The 17,681-nt window shown below is 45.5% G+C and overlaps 2 protein-coding genes across 2 annotated transcripts in view; one reads left to right on the top strand and one right to left on the bottom strand.

Moving 5' to 3' along the window:
- Positions 1–17,681, bottom strand: part of TPGS2 (tubulin polyglutamylase complex subunit 2) — a 409,136-nt gene that overhangs the window by 67,989 nt on the left and 323,466 nt on the right. The window lies entirely within an intron of this gene.
- Positions 1–17,681, top strand: part of UBAP2 (ubiquitin associated protein 2) — a gene marked incomplete at its 3' end in the record, with an annotated part of 115,056 nt that overhangs the window by 82,826 nt on the left and 14,549 nt on the right. Inside the window, exons 16-20 of the mRNA XM_083353539.1 lie at positions 3,259–3,298; positions 4,478–4,655; positions 6,692–6,740; positions 8,287–8,467; positions 15,489–15,580. Coding sequence (XP_083209665.1) covers positions 3,259–3,298; positions 4,478–4,655; positions 6,692–6,740; positions 8,287–8,467; positions 15,489–15,580 — 540 coding nt within the window. The remainder of the gene's footprint in view (positions 1–3,258; positions 3,299–4,477; positions 4,656–6,691; positions 6,741–8,286; positions 8,468–15,488; positions 15,581–17,681) is intronic.

The raw sequence follows: 17,681 nt of genomic DNA, 5'->3' as shown, positions 1-17,681 counted from the left end.
AAGCAGCTCACAGGCGACAACATGCAAGGTATTTATTTAGCGTTACCATGAGACCCTAACAGAAGAGAAGTAAACCTACACAAGCATATATATATATATACACAAAAAACACAGTCATGCAACAAAATGACCAGTGTTTCAAGAATAAAAAGTACAATCAGCAATTATAATGTGGGGGCCTTGGCGCTCTCTCAGCTTGGTTGTTTCATTTCAGACACTTCGTTACCCAACTAGGTAACCTCATCAGTGCTAGAAGGGAGAGCAGTTTATTTTCTGTTGATATAAAAGTTGCTTGCCTTCCCAATGTCGGTGGGAGTGTTCTTGGTGGCTCCTTGATTAAGCTGGTGCTGACTGTTTGATTGTTTGTCTGATATGGGAGTTCTTTGATTGGGTGTATTGTGGTAAACAATATACAATATAAGAAGAGAGCAAACACCCCCCCACCGTAGCACTGATGATGTTACCTAGTTGGGTAATGAAATGTCTGCAAGGAAACAACCAAGCTCTGAGAGCACCAAGGACCCCACGGTTCAACCCCGAATTACAAATATTCTAATTATAATATTACAGTCATAAAACCATGATGCCTTCTATCATCAAGTAAGAAGATTAATCCCAAACTCAAATACCCCATTCTTGCCTCAATCACATAACCTCTATGTCTGAGAATCGGTCTTTTCCTTCCTGCACTGCTGGTTGAAATATTGATTGTTTACTGTTTTCAAGTTGTGTCACTTTTAAATATTTCCATTGGTATACTAGCTGATATTCAATATGAATGTTCAGATTGTGTGCATATGGCCAGTTTTCCTTATGACAGCTCTGTTCTTCAGTGCCTATTGCCGTTTGATCAGCTGATTAGATTCCTCAGGTGTCATTCTAACACCCAGAAGTGTTTCTTAGTAGAATTATAATTTTTAATAGAAAAAAGTAGCTATAAGCAGACGCTACTCATCTGTCTATGCCACCACTCAGTAAAATAAATAAATCTGAAACAGTTACGTTATCAAAAGTTCATAGGGTGTATAACTGTCCTGTAAAAACTGCTAAAGTTGACAACAAGTGAGCAAAGTCTGGCTTGCCTTCCATGGCAAGCTCATTACCACAAACTTGGTTTCTTTAGTTCGACTATATATGAATAGTATAAAACTCCCTTTTTACGACCCTGGAATCCCTTAATTCGAGGTAGAGTTAGGGCAACTGGATGGAGCTGAGCGTTTATTGGCTGGATGGCCTTTCTGACGCCTATGTGGAGTTTGCAGCGCATACACACACACACACACACACACTTATATACACACACACATTGATAGATAGATAGATAGATAGATAGATAGATAGATAGATAGATAGAGATACCTCTGTGTGTGTGTGTGTGTGTGTGTGTGTATGTGTGTGTATATGTGTGTGTGTGTATGTATGTATGTATGTATGTATATATAGCGCTACGAGCGAGACATCTGCTGCTACCTAGAATTGAACTCTCAACCTTCTGAGTGGGAGGTGAGGGTCTTCACCACTAGGCCACCATGCTGCTTTTACATACGAGTACTATGAATTTAGGGACACGATGGCTCAGTGGGTTAGGACGCTGAGCTTGTTGATCAGAAGGTTGGCAGTTTGGCGGGTTGAATCCCGAGTGCCGCGTAGCAGAGTGAGCGCCTGTTACTCGTCCCAGCTTCTGCCCACCTAGCAGTTTCAAAGCACGTAAAAATGCAAGTAGAAAAATAGGGACCACTCCGGTGGGAAGGTAACAGCGTTCCGTGCGCCTTTGGCGTCTAGTCATGCCAGCCACATGACCACGGAGACGTCCTCAGACAAGCGCTGGCTCTTCGGCTTTGAAACGGAGATGAGCACCGGCCCCTAGAGTCAGAAACGACTAGCACGCATGTGCGGGGGTACCTTTACCTTTACCTTACTATGAGTTTCAAAATAAATCTGCAGAAAAATGATGCATCTTTGGCATCCTTGGCAAATTAGCCAACCAAATACTCAAGTCTAAACCACAGAGTGCAATCTCTTTCCCTTCCTGGCTCATAAGGGTGTAACAGCCCAGAAGCCCACCCAGGAGAGCTCTGATAATAATAAAAGATGCTGGAGGATCACATTTTCCTTTTATGATTGATTATCAGCAGCCAAGCAGTCAAAAATACTCCTGCCCAATAGACAAATGATAGGGCTACAGTGAAGGCCCCAATGTTAGTGCTTGATTGATTTGTACCCTCCAAAATAATAATTGTTCAGGCAGAATCTATCCATGCAATCATTTAGAGTCAATTCTGCCTTAATGGCACTTAATCTATCAATCTATTTTGATTTATTTTGTTTTTCCACATGCAGAGGAAGATTTGTCCAGGAAACCTGACAGGCAGGGCAGGAATTTAGGGCTTTTTCCACCATAATTCTTAGCAGTTGGTATTTAGGTTCTTGACCCTTAATTGTGTAATTAGGTCACAGGTTTGGGGAGAAAGAGCTATGAATAACCCTTTCCTGAATCTAAATTGGCAGCTACCTTCATGCCCACAGTTGTTTTCTGTGTTGTTAAGGTGTTTGAGAATAGGAGAGAATTTCCATATTTTATACCCTGGCAATTAATTTTTAAGCCTTTCCTTGCTACAGGAGGTCCTTGAGTTGCCACCATAATGGGGCCTTCCCATTACAGTCATAAATTGTTGTCAAACTGGTTGTCATTTACGCTAGTAAATTGTGACAGTTGTCAAGCAGATCCTCAAGTTAATGACCATAGATTGGAGCCTCCCATTACGATCGTAAATTGCGATGGTTGTCAAGAGGGTTTTTAAAGCTTGTTTTGCAATGATGGTTAAGCAAATACTGCAGTCATTAAGTGACTCCATATTCACTAGGGGACAGTTTTGCCAAAAAGCCAGAAATAAATGGCTGGTTTCCAGCTCAACCATCATAAAACACAGTTACATGATTGTAAGATGTAGGAAATGCCTGGTTGCTGAGCGCCTGAAATGTGGTCATGTGACCATGGGGGGGGGTGTCACCCTGACCATCAGAACTTCAAGCCCAGGTCATAATTTCCCCCCACCCCCGAAAAATCGGTGCATCGTAACATTGAATCGTTGCTAAGTGACCAGTTGTAAATCGAGGACCTCTACATTAGCTAAAATGGCAATTAAACTTTTGGAAAGGAATTAACATTGAACACATGAGGATCATTTGATGTACTTTGTATTTTTTGTTTTAGTTTTGGGTTAAAAATGCCACTAATTCCTTTCCTGTGACTTTCAGAATGGACACAACGGTGTTCGAATGCAGCCAGCTCTTGACAGTAAGTAGATGAAATCTTAGCTCTCTGTATTCAAAAGTTTTTAATGGCTTCTGCATGTCATCCATGCCTGTGTTTTTTCCCCTTGTATTGGCAAACAGGTGGGCTGATTTGCTGCCCAAATCTCCCCACCCCACCTCCTCAATAGGTTACAGTTCGGTGTCTCCATTTATTTTTACTTTTTCCTCATCACCTAGTTGCATTACTTTAAAAATATTATAAAGCTCATTGTGAAGACTGCCTCGCTGCAGGCTAGAAGCTGACGTTTTCAGGGTGAGAGAAGGAATCCTACCATAGCAGAAACACATCTTCTTTAAAAAAAAAACAAGTTCTTATTGGCACAAATCATTGGATATATTTCAATTTTTCTGTCCCCACCTGTTCTGTACCAGCCTGCTACCGGCCTTGCAGAAAAGGCAACCCCTTTATAAACGGCAAGAGGCTGGAATACGTCTGCCAAATTTATTACAAAAACAAACAAAACACGTACCAAGATACAGGAGCTTTGAAACACTATCGGAGCGGTTGCTTTCAGCAAACCCAGTGGCGTAGCGTGGGTTGTCAGCACCTGGGGCAAGGCAAGTAATTTGCACCCCCCCTCCACAGTGGGCGGCGACCCAGCGGCTCGGATCGGATTCGCACAGCCAGCACTGCAGTGAGAGAGAGTGAGTGAGCCAGGCAGGGGCAGAGAGCTGAGAGTGCGAGCGCCCCCCTCAGATGTTGCGCCCGGTGCGGCCGGCCCCCCCTGCACCCCCCACGCTACGCCACTGAGCAAACCAGTCCTCCCCAAACATTCCCTTTATAAAGAGTTCAGGGCGTGGCCTCTCTTTGCCTCCTTCCGAGAAGCCCCACAGCCTTCCTCTGCTTGCTCCTACTTGACTGCCTCCTGCGTCGGGCGTCCTTGAACAGGGCCAGCTGTGGGTCATCTTCATCCACACTGTCAGGCTCACACAGCTGGGTCTCCATGGTGACCAAGTGGGAGGGGCCTGCCTGAGGGCTCTCATCAGCAAGATCTTCAACACCCCCCTCCTCCTCTGAGTCGTCGTCCGACCCAACTGCCGAACCCACAGGCTGACCCTGAATCACAACACCACCTGTCTCTGCTGCCCAAACAAAATTCACTCCACGGTCTTGCTGGGGCAGTTTCAACTCTTCTCTGAATACCGTTTCCCAACTTTGCAGCTCCTTCGACCGTTCCCACGTCAAAGCTGGAAACCTCTCCTCCATCACTACCTGCCAAAGGTCCTTCGTTGCCGAGCACCACAGCACCCACCTCTTTGCTTCTGCCTTCAGCACCTTCTCACACGGCAGCACTTCCATCCAGTGACTTGGCCAACAGCTCCCTCTCTCAATTAAGCAGGTACGGTAGAAGATTGGGGGGGTGGGGGAAAGGTTTTGTGAGCAGTTGTCAGGCTTCAAAAACTTAAGGAATACACATTGTGATTATTCCTAGCCTAGCAGATTCCTTTATTGCTCCTCAGCTGTAGACAGGATCTTGCCAAACGAAAGCATCTAGCACCGTGGTGGCGAACCTATGGCACGCGTCCCACAGGTGGCACGCAGAGCCCTCTCTGTGGGCACACGCACCGTCGCCCCAGTCCTAAGCCTTCAGCTGGGTTTTATAAAACCTTTAAGCCGGGGGTGTCAAACTCAATTTCATTGAGGGCCGCATCAGCATTGCGGTTGCCCTCGGGGCTGGGTGGGTATGGCCAGGGTGGGTGTGGCCTACTGGGTGGGCGTGGCCAGCTTATCGTTCGCATCAAGGGTGCCTATGGGGGCCTGGGCAGGAGTGGGACAGATCTGAGGGTCTGTGGCGGAAGGAGGGTCTCTGGGCCAGGGCCAAGGCAGTGGGGGCCGTTCCCTCACTGTTTCCAGGATGGCTTCATGGGCCGCATGAAACCACTTCGCGGGCTGGCTCCGGCTCCCGGGCCTTGTGTTTGACATGTCTGCTTTAAGCTTTAGGCCTCCGCCGCTGTTTGCAAAAAAAAAAAAAAAAAAAAAAAGGTTCAATCAATCAATGAATTTCAACTTCTCGCAGAAAAAAAAAAAGATCTTGCAAAGTTGGAATTGATTGATTGAACTTTTTAGTCCCAGCCAGTCTGCCGTTACCACTGCAGACACGCCCACCCAATGGGGCGCACCCACCCATTGGCCACACCCACCCGGCAACCGCAGACACACCCACCCAATTGGCTACACCCACCCAATTGGCCACACCCACCCGGCACCCGACGATACGTAAGTGGCTTTTGGGTTGCAGTTTGGGCCCTCGGTCTCTAAAAGGTTCGCCATCACTGATCTAGCACATATACAGTACCCTGGGAAGTATTAGCGAGAGCCGTCTTCACTCTCTTTCTCTCATATAAACTGCATTGTCTCTTGGTGCTCTGGAATGCAGTCTCTCCTTTCTGGAGATCTGAAGAAGGGAGGAAAGGAAAGGAAAGGAAAGGAAAGGAAAGGAAAGGAAAGGAAAGGAAAGGAAGGGAAAGGAAAGTCTCAAAAACCAAGAACTACACATTGTGGTTATTGTTCCTCACCTGTAGACAGCATCTTGCCAAACTAAAGCATGCTGCAGCCCCGTAAAGCAAATAGTCTGGGAACTTAGGGAGGAGCCATCTTCACCTTCTTTTCTCTCACACAAGCTAAACTGCATTGTCTCTTGCTCCTCCTCCTGAGAATGCAGGCCACATTCCAGCCCATATTAGCTATGGAGCAGAGAGTGTCCTGAAGATGCAGATAAGTTACCTTATTTCATTGTTAAAGTGTTCCATCCTGCTAAGGCTCAGGATGAAGAATGAATCAGAATTGCCTTCTTTTTGGGGGTTGCCCTGGCACTGGTGAGAAGAACAAGGAAGAAGATGATCTTAGCAGCTTCTTCAGCCTAGGGCAGTGACGGCGAACCTTTTAGAGACCGAGTGCCCAAACTGCAACCCAAAACCCACTTGTGTATCGTTGGGTGCTGGGTGGGCGTGGCCCATTGGGTGGGTGTGGCCCATTGGGTGGGCGTGGCTGTGGTGGTAACAGCAGACTGGCTGGGACTAAAAAGTTCAATCAATTGATTCCAACTTTGCGAGATCTTTTTTTTCCCCGTGAGAAATTGTAAATTGATTGATTCATTGAACCTTTTTTCTTTTTTTTTTTTTTGCACACGGCGGCGGAGGCCTAAAGCAAAAAGGTTTTATAAAACCAGGCTGAAGGCCTAGGACTGGGGCGATGGAGCGCGTGCCCACAGAGAAGGCTCTGCGTGCCATCTGTGGCACGCGTGCCATAGGTTCGCCACCACGGTTCTGTAGGATTCTTGACTTTGAGGGAGAACAGAGACTGGAACGTTTTTTGAGAGGCTTAGATAAGAATTGACCAAATGTCAAATAACGGTTGTTTTTGGTTTCTCTTCAGTTCTCTCTCAGATCATCAAAGCAGCCTATCTTCTGCCTCGTCACATACGGTGAGTCCTCTTGATAAGTCAAAAGGTAGTCGTTGACGTACAACAGTTTGGTGACCGTTCAAAATTAGAATGGCAGTGAAAAAAGGGACTTACGGCCATTTCTCACACTTTATGACCGTTGCAGCATCCCCATGGCCACGTGATTTACATTCGGATGCCTGACAACTGACTCATATTTATGACGGTCGCGCTGTCCTAGGGTCATGTGATCCCCTTTTTTGCAACCTTGTAACATGCAAAGTCAGTGGGCAAGCCAGATTCGCTTAACAACCGTACGACTGACTTGGAACAATGCTAGTGATTCATTTTAACAACGGTGACAAGAAAGATGATAAAATGGGGCAAAATTCTCTTAACAAATGTTTCACTTAGCAACAGAAATTGTGGGCTCAACTGTGGGCGTAAGTTGAGGACTACCTATATCCTGCTTAATTTCACAGAAAATGTGTGTCTTTGCGGTGTCTTTTAGGCAGAGATATTCAACTTTGGCAACTTTTAAGATCTGTGGGCTTCTACTGCCCATGCTGGCTGAGGAATTTTGTCTTAAAGTCCTAAAGTTGCCGAGGGTGGACACCCCTGCTCTAGGGTAAAACCTCTTGTAACTAAAACTTAGTTGTACTGTGTTATTTTAAAACTTGCAAAAATAGTACCAAAATACTGTCAGGTTTAGGTTAGCACAGCAGCTTAGGATTCCAAAGATTTGGGAGAGACTTTGGTCTTTTACCTCCCCATTAATTTGCTTATAATATCTGCGAAGCTTGAGATATGAACAAGTGAAGAGTAAATCTGGGGAGAGTAAGGTAGCCCTCGACGTACAGCAGTTCGTTTAGTGACCGTTCAAAGTTACCACAACCCTGAAAAAAAGCAACCTGTGACTGTTTTTTTTCATACTTAACGACATTTGCAGTATCACATAAAATTTGGATGCTTGGCACCTGGCATGACCATTGCAGTGTCCCGGGGTCGTGTGATCCCCTTTTGCGATCTTCTGATGATGTTACCTCCTTAAGTAACACAAGCTGCCTGATCCAAATTCAGATGCTTGGCAACTGGCGGGCATATAAAAAGAGCCTTGGTGGAGCAGTGGGCAAATGCCTCCTTAAGTAACACCAGCTGCCTGCAATTAGTGCAGGTTCGCATCCCACGAGGCTCAAGGTTGACTCAGCCTTCCATCCTTCCAAGGTAGGTAAAATGAGGACCCAGATTGTTGGGGGCAATTAAGCTGACTTTGTAAAAATGCCGCTTGGGGGTGTGTGTGAAAGCCCTAACAAGCAGGCATATACATAGAATGAAGGCTACTGCTAAGCTTGTAAGCCGCCCTGAGTCTTCGGAGAAGGGCGGGATATAAATGGACTTAAAATAAAATAAAAATAAAAAATAGTTGGGTCATGAAATGTCTGCAAGAAAACAACCAAGCTCAGAGAGCACCAAGGATCCCCACCCACCTTTGTGTCATTTGTTGATGAAGCTCACAGTTTCTTTTGCTGCCATCTCCTTTGTTCCGGCTTTAACCTTACGCCTCTGCTTTCTTTTTTTTCCTTTCCAGCACAACAGCGTTGAGAATGCCACTGCGCTCCAGCCCTCCAACTCTTTTCCGGTGGCTGCAACCATGTCTACCACCTCTTCGGCCACCAGCATGGCCAGCACCACCAACAGCCTCGGCCTGAACGCGACCAGCGTCTCTCTGCCAATTCCCACCAGCCGGCCAGCTCCTTTGGTGTCTTCAGGTTCGCAATCTTAACAGGTTGCATGGCTGTAGCAAGAGAGGATTTGAGCCTGCAGGTCTGCCCAATGGAGACCTTGAGCGTTGGGGCACCAAAAAAAAAAAAAAAAAAAGGTTGCCTTTTCTAAAAAAGACTGGCTTTTTTAAAAGCATGCTTTGCACAAGGCCTACGAAATAAAAAAAAATTGCCTGGCTTTTTAACGTCTGAAAATATTTGAAATTCCTTACACGTAAGGGTTAAGTAGCCACAACCACCAACGGGAAGGCTAGCCTCCCGATTGTGAGAAAGCAGAACGGAATCCGTACGATTCCCCCTTCCCTTACCAGACTTATTTCCATTTATTCGAAAAATTAATCACGGAAATAGGATGAGGTTCATAGAGAAGTTATTGGTGATTGAACCTCCTCCGGTACAGGATTTCTTTTTCAGGAGATGTTGCTTCCTGCGTTGGGCAGGAAGTACTGAATTCAGATCCAAAGATTTGGGATGTTTGTTCCAAAGATGGATGAAAGTTGTCGTTTGAGGTTTTTCAGCATAAACTTTGTCATCCGAAGCGGAGAAAGTAGCTTGCAAAATCTTTTTTAACCTTGCATAGGAAGTTCCGGCAGCCTTTTGCAGAAATAATTGCATTTTTTTTTTTGTTTCAATTTTCACAGGGTGGACTTCCTTTTCAGCAAAATCCTTCTGCCTCTCAATTGATTTTGATCATGCTCAGTTAATACAGCGCAGGCAGTCCTCAGCTTACAACCATTCGTTTAGTGACAGTTCAGAGTTACAACGGCACTGGAAAAAATGACCTAGGACCATTTTTCATACTTATTTATTATTTATTTATTTGTTTGTTTTATATACCGCCCTTCTCCCTGTGAGGACTCAGGGCGGTGTACAGAGCAATAAAGTGGGAATACAATAAAGTAACAGAGTGAAAAAATTGTAAACCCCAAATCCATCAGGCCAGGCCGGCTTGTTGGAACAGATAAGTTTTTAGATCACGCCGGAAGGAGCGAAGGTCGGGGGCCATCCGGATTTCGGCTGGTAAGCGGTTCCACAGGGTTGGCGCACCCACCGAGAATGCTCTCCCCCTGGGAGTCACTAGCCGACATTCTCTGACCGGTGGTACCCTGAGGAGGCCCTCTCTGTGGGAGCGCACAGGACGGAGGGGTGTTGACGCTGGCAGCAGGTGCTCCCGTAGGTAGTCCGGACCCATGCCATGTAGGGCTTTGTATGTCATCACTAGCACCTTGACTTTCACCCGGAAGGCAACTGGAAGCCAGTGCAGCTCATGGAGCAAAGGTGTAATATGGGAGTATCGGGAAACCCCCAAAAGCATTCGTGCAGCTGCACTCTGCACCAGCTGAAGCTTCCGAGTGGTTCTCAAGGGCAGCCCCATGTAAAGAGCGTTGCAGTAGTCAAGACGAGAGGTCACAAGGGCATGGGTGACTGTACGCAAGGCATCCAGGTCCAGATAGGGTCGCAGCTGGCGCACCAGACGAACCTGAGCGAAGGCCCCTCTAGTCACAGCTCCTATATGATCTTCTAAGGAGAGCTGTGAATCTAAGAGGACACCCAGATTGCGAGCCTTATCTACGGGGGGGGGGTAATAACTCGCCCCCGATATTAAGAGATGGAATACTCTGAATATCCTGACATGCCGGTATGTACAGCCATTCAGTCTTGTCCGGGTTGAGTTGAAGCCTGTTCCTCCCCATACTTAACCATTGCAGCATCCCCGTGGGCACGTGATCGAAACTCAGGCGCTTGTCAACTGACTCATATTTACGACGGTTGGTTGCAGTGCCCCAGGGGCCACCTGATCCCCTTTTGAACACCCAGGTTCAATGGGGAAGCCAGATTCACTTAACAACCGTGTCACTAATTTTAACAACTCCACTGATTCGCTCAACAGCTGTGGCAAGAAAGGTTGTACAATGGGGCAAAACTCACTTAACACCCCGTCTCACCTAGCGGCAGAAACTTTGGGCTCACTGGTGGTCGCAAGTCGAGGATCACTTTTGTATTCTCAATTGTCTAAATTTCAAGGAGGTTTTCTGCTTTTGGTTTTCTCTAAGACACATTTTAATTCTGTTTTCAATCCTGTTTCGGGCTCGCTCGGACAGCCTTGGTCATGCTTGTTAGTGACCTCGGCAGAGCTGGGGATGTCAGGGGTGGATCTATCTTTCCCTTCCTTGACTTCTCAGTTGCCTTTGATATGAGTGATTACGGTATCCTGAGCTGGGCCTGGAGATGGCTCTGCATTCAATCAATGATGGGGGTGGGGATGGAGAGATTCTTCCCTAGGCTCTGTGGGCTGCTGTAGGGATCTGCTCTCCCACCCACCCCTCTTATTCAATATGTGCATGAAATCATTGGCCCAAAAGTGCTATCTCCAAAAGGCAACCGGACTTCCTTGGTTTTTGTTCTTTGAAAACATTTTTCCCCCCTAAAGAATTTTATTGACTTTGATAGGGTTAGGGATAAAATAGGATCGGGTTAGGGATTAGGCTTTAGGGTGGGGTTGGGAATCAGGATTGGGGTTGGGATTAGGACAGGGTTGGGATCAACATCTCCCAATAACACTTTCATTCTTTAGCAAACAAGCTGTTGTCCGGGTACATATGTTCAATTAACAATAGTTACTATAGTAATAGATAACTGTAGAAAATGTCATAAATGATAATCAAAAACAGTATCAGTTACTCATTCTCACTAGTACATATTCAAAATAACACACCACATTCATTTGTCACTAGTTCCTTTTCCTAACCATTGGTAAAAATTACCCCACGTTCTCTAGTAAACTGAATCTTCTTTCTCTTTAATCTCTAACCTCAGTCTATCCATTTTTGCACATTCTTAAGGTTTCCTTAAGTAAAACGCTAATTTTGCCTCTCATCCAGGAAGCTTCTACAGTTCATCCAAGAACTGAAGAAGCTTCTTCGAGGAGATGTCCAATGTTCTAAATAACAGTCAGAACAATTAACCAGTGGAACAACCTGCCTCCAGAGGTGGTGAATGCTCCAACACTGGAGGTTTTTAAGAAGAGACTGGACAGCCATTTGCCTGAAATGGTATAAGGTTTCCTGCCTGAGCAGGGGGTTGGACTAGATGACCTCCAAGGTCCCTTCCAACTTTATTATTATTATTATTATTATTATTATTATTATTATTATTATTATTATTATTATTATTATTATTATTATTATTATCCCAAGAAAGTAATAGTTGCCTTTTGGGGGGAAAAAGCACTTTTGGGACAACCATGACCTGGAGGCTTGAGAATCTCCAGAAACATGAAACCATTGGGTGAAGTCATCCACTTATTTGGGGTTCGGTATCTTCAGTATGCCGATGATACCTAATTATATATTTTGACCCCCCCGAGTGCCAGTTAGGTCGGGCTGTCAAGTTTCTCTCCCACTGCTTGGAGACTGCTAGTTTTGTAAAGGGAGGAACTGTCTCCAACTGAAACCTCCCAAATGGTTTTGGATGTTTGGGCCATTCAGGACTGGGGACATTCTATCTCTGACCTTGGATGGAATACAGGTAGTCCTCAACTTAGAAAGCACTCATTTAGTGAACATTCAAAGTTACCGTAGCGCTGAAAATGTGACTTAGGACTGTTTTTCACGCCTTAGGTTAACTCTTGCAGCATCCCCATGGTCACATGATCAAAATTCAGATGCTTGGCAACTGAACTCATATTTATGACGGCTGCAGTGTCCCTTTTGGCGGCCTTCTGGCAAGCAAACTCAGTGGGGCAGGCCAGGTTCACTTAACAACTGTGCTACTAACTTAACAGTTGCAGTGGTTGGCTTAACAGCTGTGGCAAGAAATAGGGCAAAAGTCACATAACAACTCTCTCACTTAGCAACAGAAATGTTGGGCTCAGTTGTGGTCGTAGCTTGAGGACTACCTGTAGGGTTCTTCATTCACGAATGGTGCACAAATGTGGGGTTCTTCCTGGACTTGCAGCTGTCACCTGAGCAGGTGGCAGCTGTGGCCAGGAAAGCCTTTGCACAGCTTTATCTGATGTGCCAGTTGTGCCCCTCTCTTAATTGGGAAGTCTTTCTGACAATATATCCCTGTCACCTCGTGGCTTGACTACTACAATGCATTTTATATGGGGGTTGCTCTGGAAAACCACCCAGAAGCTTCAAACTGGTTTAGCGTGCAATGGCACAAGAAGGGTTGAGAATGCAAATTCTTGCAATTTCTCTTCCAAGTGTGATTCAAGGAGTTTTATCTATAAATCCTTACAAGGGTAGGTTCTTGAGGAACCCTCTATCTGCCCAGCTGCTTTAGAATAACAGAGTTGGAAGGGCCTTTGGAGGTCTTCTAGTCCAACCATTCTCAAGCAGGAGACTTTATACCTTTTCAGACAAATGACTGCCCAGTCTCTTCTTAAAAACATCCAGTGTTGGAGCATTCACAGCTTCTGGAGGCAGGTCGTTCCACTGATTGATTGTTCTCACTGTCAGGAATTTTCTCTTTAGTTCCAGGTTGCTTCTCTCCTTGATTAGTTTCCATCCGTTGTTTCTTGTCCTGCTTTCAGGTGCTTTGGAGAATAGGTGGAACCCTCCCCCCTCTTCTTTCTGTCAGTCCCTCAGATATTGGAAGACTGCTATTGTGTCACCCCTAGTCCTTCCTTTCATTAAACTAAAAGGTAAAGGTTCCCCCGCACATGCGTGCTAGTCATTTCCAACTCTAGGGGCCGGTGCTCATCTCTGTTTCAAACCCAAAGAGCCAGCGCTTGTCCGAGGACGTCTCCGTGGTCATGTGGCCGGCATGACTAGACACCAAAGGCGCACGGAACACTGTTACCTTCCCACCGTACTGGTCCCTATTTTTCTACTTGCATTTTTACGTGCTTTCGAACTGCTAGGTTGGCAGAAGCTGGGATGAGTAACAGGCGCTCACTCTGTTACGTGGCACTCAGGATTCAACCCGCCAAACTGCTGACCATCTGATCGACAAGCTCAGCGTCCTAACCCACTGAGCCACCGCGTCCCTTCATTAAACTAGACATACCCAATTCCTGCAACTGTTCTTTATATGTTTTAGCCTCCAGTCTCCTAGTCATCTTGGTTACTCTTCTCTGCTGCTATCATGTCGCCCTTAGTCCTTTGAACCAGCAACTTTGGCCTGGTTCCCAAGCTCCTCCAATTGAACAATGCCCACCTCTTGGGATTAAGGAAGCACGCCTTCTCTGTAAGAGTGCCTGCCTCCTGGCCTTTAACTAACTTTGAGAGGGATCTTGGGGTCCTAGTGGACAATCACTTAAATAGGAGCCAACACAGTGCTAGGCTGCATTAACAGAGGGACAGAATATAACACCACTTTACAATGCCTTGGTAAGGCCACACTTTGGTCGCCATGCTATAAAAAAGTTGCTGAGACTCTGGAAAGAGTGCAGAGAAGAGCAGCAAAGATGATCAGGAGACTAATAAGCAGGCATATACATAGAATGAAGGCTACTGCTAAGCTTGTAAGCCGCCCTGAGTCTTCGGAGAAGGGCGGGATATAAATGGAATTAAAAAATAATAATAAAAAAAACCAAAAAAAAACATACCAAGCACGGTTGCAGGAATTGGGTATGTTTAGTTTCATGAAGAGAAGGACTGGGGGTGATATGATAGTAGTCTTCCAAAATTTGAGGGGTTGCCACAAAGAAGAGGGAGTCAAGCTGTTCTCTAAAGCACCTGAAGGCAGAACAAGAAAAAAATGGATGGAAACTAATCAAGGAGAGAAGCAACTTAGAACTAAGGAGTAATTTCCTGACAGAACAATTACCGTAATCAGTTTGAACAGCCTGCCTGCCAAAGTTGTAAATGTTTCAACACTGGAGGTTTTCAAGAAGAGACCGGACAGCCACGTCTGCATAGGATAGGTATAGGATCTTCTGTCTGAGCAGAGGGTTGGACTAGAAGACCTGCAAGGTTCCTTCCAGCTCTGTTATTCTGTTAAGTAGGAAGGGTGTAGCCTCTTTTTTGTGACCAGGTGTGTGTCTGTCACGGGCCTGTTTTACCATCTTTGCTGCTCCTTTAATTGCCATTTTGTTCTTATCTTTTTAATTCTCAACGTTCGTTCTCTTGTGAACCATCCAGAATGTGCACAAATGGAATAAAATAAACAAATTTCACACTGCGTAATCCAATTCCATTGTCATTAGTTATAAATTTAGCAACAGAAGCCTCCATAATGGATGGTGGAAGTAACTTTCTATGATGAGTTTGAAAGCAGAGGCAGTCCTCGACTTACAAACATTCATTTGGCTTGAAGTTACAACAGTGCTGAAAAAAGTGACCTATGGCCCTTTTTCACACTTAACGACCATTGCAGCATCACCGTGTTCACGTGATCAGAACTCAGATGCTGACTCATACCTATGACGGTTGCAGTGTCCTGGGGGGCCACACCATCCCTTTTTGCGACCATCTGACAAAGTCAGTGGGGAAGCCAGATTCACTTAACGACCGTATGATTAACTTTTAAGAACTGCGGCGATCTGCTTAAGAACCATAGCAAGGAAGGTCGTAAAATGGGACAAAGCTCACTTTGCCACTGTCTTACGTAGTGATGGAAATTTTGGGCTCAATTGTGGATGCAAGTTGAGGACTACCTGTAGCGGGCTTTATTTGATGGTCGACAAAGGATCTCCCGACATGTAACCAATGGGATTCCCCCTACCAACGGTTGTTAAGTGAAGAATGCAGCTTCTCAGTTGCTTTTAAACTGTCAGCGGTTGGATCCGAGAAGACGTCCGATCAAAGGAAAGAGCAAAACACAAAGCAGCAGGGAAGGGAGGATCAAGTTGGACAGGGGTCTGAGAACAAAGTGATCCACTGGTCTCTTCTTGCTTGCCTCAACCTCTTCTTCATTCCATCTTTGCCTGCTGTGACTTAACTCTTAAGCTTTTTCGAAACCAGGATGTGACCGTTTGACGCCGTGTGCCTCTTCTTTTCCCATCTGCTAAGGGTGTGTGTGTGTTGTTTTTTTTAAAAAAGGTGTTTCTTTTGATTTGCAGGCAAAGCACCCCCCAACCTGCCCCAAGGTGTACCACCCTTGTTACATAACCAGTATTTTGTGGGACCTGGAGGACTTCTGCCTGCCTACCCAGTAAGCCAATTTCCTTGTTCCTGCCTCTCTCTTTTGTCTTGCCTGTTACCTCTGAAGCACCAGCTATGGAGAGGGCTTTGGGGTGGAGGTGGGTGGCCCCTGTCCTTTCCTGGCCACTCGGTTGTAAAAATCCTAGCACAATTTGGTCTACGGGGCTTGCGTATGAAGCCTCGGTGAGATCCATTCTGAACTTCAGGTACAAGGCCCCGTGGTCTGCCTTATATGTGAAGGTTACTTTGGCGTGGCTTTTGACGTAGAGTCAGTGTAGAAGAATATACCTGTACCAGGATAATGTGGTAGGATCCAGTCTGAATCAGTCACAGGGACCGAAGATTTATTCTTCCAAGCTTTCAGATTCCTACTGGAGCCCATCCTCTCCTCTCCTCTCCTCTCCTCTCCTCTCCTCTCCTCTCCTCTCCTCTCCTCTCCTCTCCTCTCCTCTCCTCTCCTCTCCTCTCCTCTCTCTTCTCTCTCTCTCTCTCTCTCTCTCTCTCTCTCTCTCCTTTCTCTCCTCTGTCCTCTCTCCTTTCTCTCTCTCTCTTCTTTCTCTCCTCTCCTCTCTCTCTCTTTCTCTCCTCTCTCTCTCCCCCCTCTCCTCTCCCCCTCTCTCTCCTCTCTCCCTCTTTCCTTTCTCTCTCCTCTCCTCTCTCTCCCTCTTCTCTCTCTCCTCTATTTATCTCCTTTCTCTTCTCTCTGTCTCTCCCTCTCCCTCTCCTCTCCCCCCTTTCTCTCCTCTCCTCTCTCCCTCTTCTCTCTCTCCTCAATCTATTTATCTCCTCTCTCCTCTCCTCTCTCTCTCTCTCTCCTCTCTCTTTTTCTCTCCTCTCCCTCTCTCTCTCCTTTCTCTCCCTCTCCCCAGAACACATTCATTGAGTTGTTCCACACATATAAAAATGTAGTAAATAAATACAAGGTGTAGAACAGCCCCGGTGCACACATTCTGGAGAGAGACGTTTCCTGATGATGGGCTTCAGCACCAGCCCCAAAACTTGAAAAAAGTAACTGGTGACTGACTCAGATTGGATCCTGCAGTCAGTGTAGAGTCCGTTGAGTTGATAATTCTTTTGGTTTGGGATGTGTACATACTGTGGGTTTCTAAGGAAGAAATGCCATGAATTGAATCTGGAGACACGTAGAGCAGTTATATTCCTGTCTATTGGCTGTACACTATGGGTCCCTATAGAATTCATAGAACAAATTTAAGAAGAGGAAGCCCTCAGTTCACAAGTAGCCCCTGACCTGAATCTTCTTGGGCAACCCAGAAATCATTTTATTTGCATTGGTTCTTTGGTGATCTCTGAGCTTGGTTGTTTGCTTACAGATGTTTCATTACCCAATTAGGTAACATCATCAGTATTAGAAGAGAGTTGGGTTTGATCTCTGTTTATATACAAGTGAGTTATCCTGTCTGTTGGGGGAAGTGTTCTTGGTGGTTCCTTGATAAGGTTGTAGTTCATGGTTGGGTCCTCGGTGCGGTCTGAGCTTGGTTGTTTCCATGCAGATGTTTAATTACCCAGCTAGGTAACTTCATCAGTGATAGAAGAAGGGAGTGAGGTTTGTGGAGGGGAGGAGATGATGGAGTACTGGCGGGTCCTTGGTGTTCTTTGAGCTTGATAGTTTTCTTCTTCTTTTTTGTAATATTTTATTTATTTTCTAATTTTACATTTAAGTCTTTAAAAAGCAACGTGGTGGCTGGGTTAATCGATGATTCAATAGCACTCGGGATTCGACCCGCCAAACTGCCAACCTTCTGATCGACAAGCTCAACATCCTGATCCATTGAGCCACCGCGTCCCTTCTCAATTCATAACAAACTCTAATATTCAAGATACACATCTTATCTATTTGAGTATGTTTTACTTCCCACCATCTTGCATCATCTAGTTAATAATACAATATATTTGTATTATTACAAATAATAATTATTTTCAACTAATTTCCAAATGTCTTAAATTTGATGACCAAAATTTCCCTTATTTCAGCATCAGATATTCCCTCTCTTTCCCCCATTTTTAATTTAGGCTGGTGGCTTCAGAAGAACGAAGCTGAAGCCACCAGCCTGAGGATGACGGATGAGATTTCGTCGAAACGTTGCTCTTAC

The sequence above is a fragment of the Vipera ursinii genome (genome assembly GCF_947247035.1).
Source record: "Vipera ursinii genome assembly, chromosome: 2".
NCBI classification, from domain to species: domain Eukaryota; kingdom Metazoa; phylum Chordata; class Lepidosauria; order Squamata; family Viperidae; genus Vipera; species Vipera ursinii.
Note: the sequence above shows the minus strand (reverse complement) of the source record. Positions and strands in the feature narration are given on the sequence as shown.